Here is a 2,065-nt window from a genome sequence, read left to right as displayed (position 1 = left end):
AATGAATGAATGAATGAATAAATGACTGGTTAAGTATATAACATAATTAGTGAATTAGTGATTGAGCAAACAAGTGATTGAGTCAATAATAAATTAATGATGAATTAGTAAATGTTTGATTGAAAACGTGAGTAAATTAGTGAATGAATAAACGGGTGAATGAATAAATGAGTGAATGAATGATTGATTGAATGAATGAATGAGTGAAGGACTGAGTGGAGGAACGGGTGATGAAATGGTAATCATCATCAAGAGCACCCACCGAACATCCAGACGTCACTGGCAGTTGTGAACCTCCTGTAGTTGATCGACTCGGGAGCCATCCATTTGATCGGCAGCTTGCCGACCCTGGAGGCTGTGTGGGTGGTTAGTCGGTCGGTTGGTTGGTCGGTCGGTTGGTTGGTTGGTTGGGTTAGGAACCAACCAACCAGCCAGTCAACCAACCAACCAGCCAGCCAACCAACCAACCAGCCAACTAACCAACCAACCAACCTGTATAATAATTCTCATCCATCAGCATCCTAGAAAGACCAAAATCTGCTAACTTGACGCAATCAACGGAGGAAACTAATACGTTACGGGCCGCAATATCCCTGGTGAGGAGGGAGGGCGATAATGAGGACGTTTACTCATTCACTCACTCACTCATTTATTTATTTATTTATTCATTCATTCATTCATTCATTCATTCATTCTTTTATTCATTCACTCATTTATGCATTCACTCATTCATTCATTCATCCATCTACTCATTCATTCACTCATTCACTCACTCGCTCATTCCCCAAACCATCACCGGCTGACCGACTGACTAACTAACTGACTAAGTGACTGACTGACCGGTGTACGAAGTGTTTCGATTCGAGGTAGGACATGGCAGTGCTGAGCTGGTAGCAGTAGAGCAGGAGCATCAGGTAGTCGATGCCGCTGCTGTTCTGCTGCAGGAAGTTCCTCATCTGCACGAGGTCAAAAGAAGTTGAAAATTTTAAAGGTTAGAGGTCATTCAAGGTCATTCTCTCTTAAAACACTTTCTACAAGAGTGTCAGTGGCAGACGCGAAGCACCCAAACATACGCATCACCACAAATGTTGTCCAGGGTAAGTGGGAATCTTCTTGCTTTCGAACCAGGCAATTTTGAATGGTGAGCCAATATTGGCGACGTCGTTGTCATCTTTATCATTACCATCATTATCACCATCATCATCATCATCATCAACTTCACCTCGCCAAGTTCGGCAAGTTCCATGACGATTTGAACGGGGTAGGTTGAGCAGATGCCAATTAATTGGGTGATGTGAGGGTGACTGAACTGTTCCATTATGTCTGTGCGTGCGTGTGTGTGTGTGTGTGTGTGTGATGGAATGATTTGTAATATTACATGTGTTGTGTAAATGTGTGTGTGTTGATTAATTGATTGAGTGATTGAGTGATCGATTGATTGATTAATCGATGGGTTAAATGATCGATTGAGTGATCGATGGATTGATTAATTAATAGGTTAATTTTTTTAATTGAATGATTGATCAACACTGACAAGCTTCAGCGAGCAACTTCTCAGCGTTGTCACTGTCAGCTTCGAGTTTGCACGTCTTGATGGCGACCTGCCTACAGTTGCCCTCCTATCCCGGCGAGGAACATTCGAGATGTGGTCAGTCAACCGTGCAAGGAATTAATGAACCGTTGAATTAACAATACCAATTGACAGGTCAAAAGGTTGTTTGGTATGAAAGAATTATCAGATGAATGAATGAAGTAAAATGTAACTATTTGGAATAATAATTAGTTAATTATTATTCGTCCAATCAATCCATCAATCTGCCAACCAGACAAACGACCAACCAACCATTCATCCAACCAACCAGCCATTCCAACAACCATTTAACCAACCAAACAGCCAACCAACCAACTACTCAACCAACCAACCAGCCAACCAACCAACCAACCAACCAGCCAACCAACCAGCCAACCAACCAACCAACCAGCCAACCAACCACTCAATCAACCATTCAGCCAACCAACCATTCAGCCAACCAACCAGCCAACCAACCAACCATCCAGCCAACCA

At 42.5% G+C, this 2,065-nt stretch overlaps 1 protein-coding gene across 1 annotated transcript in view; it reads right to left on the bottom strand.

Moving 5' to 3' along the window:
- The window catches only part of HELRODRAFT_84354 (hypothetical protein), a gene marked incomplete at both ends in the record, with an annotated part of 2,008 nt that extends 404 nt beyond the window's left edge, over window positions 1-1,604 (bottom strand). Inside the window, 5 exons of the mRNA XM_009025065.1 lie at window positions 263-355; window positions 493-593; window positions 841-956; window positions 1,223-1,323; window positions 1,535-1,604. Of these exons, the coding sequence (XP_009023313.1) occupies window positions 263-355; window positions 493-593; window positions 841-956; window positions 1,223-1,323; window positions 1,535-1,604 (481 nt within the window). The remainder of the gene's footprint in view (window positions 1-262; window positions 356-492; window positions 594-840; window positions 957-1,222; window positions 1,324-1,534) is intronic.
- Window positions 1,605-2,065: the final 461 nt, after the last annotated feature.

Source organism: Helobdella robusta (assembly GCF_000326865.2).
Source record: "Helobdella robusta unplaced genomic scaffold HELROscaffold_40, whole genome shotgun sequence".
Classification (NCBI taxonomy): Eukaryota; Metazoa; Annelida; class Clitellata; order Rhynchobdellida; family Glossiphoniidae; genus Helobdella; species Helobdella robusta.
This window is presented reverse-complemented; position numbering and strand designations above follow the sequence as displayed.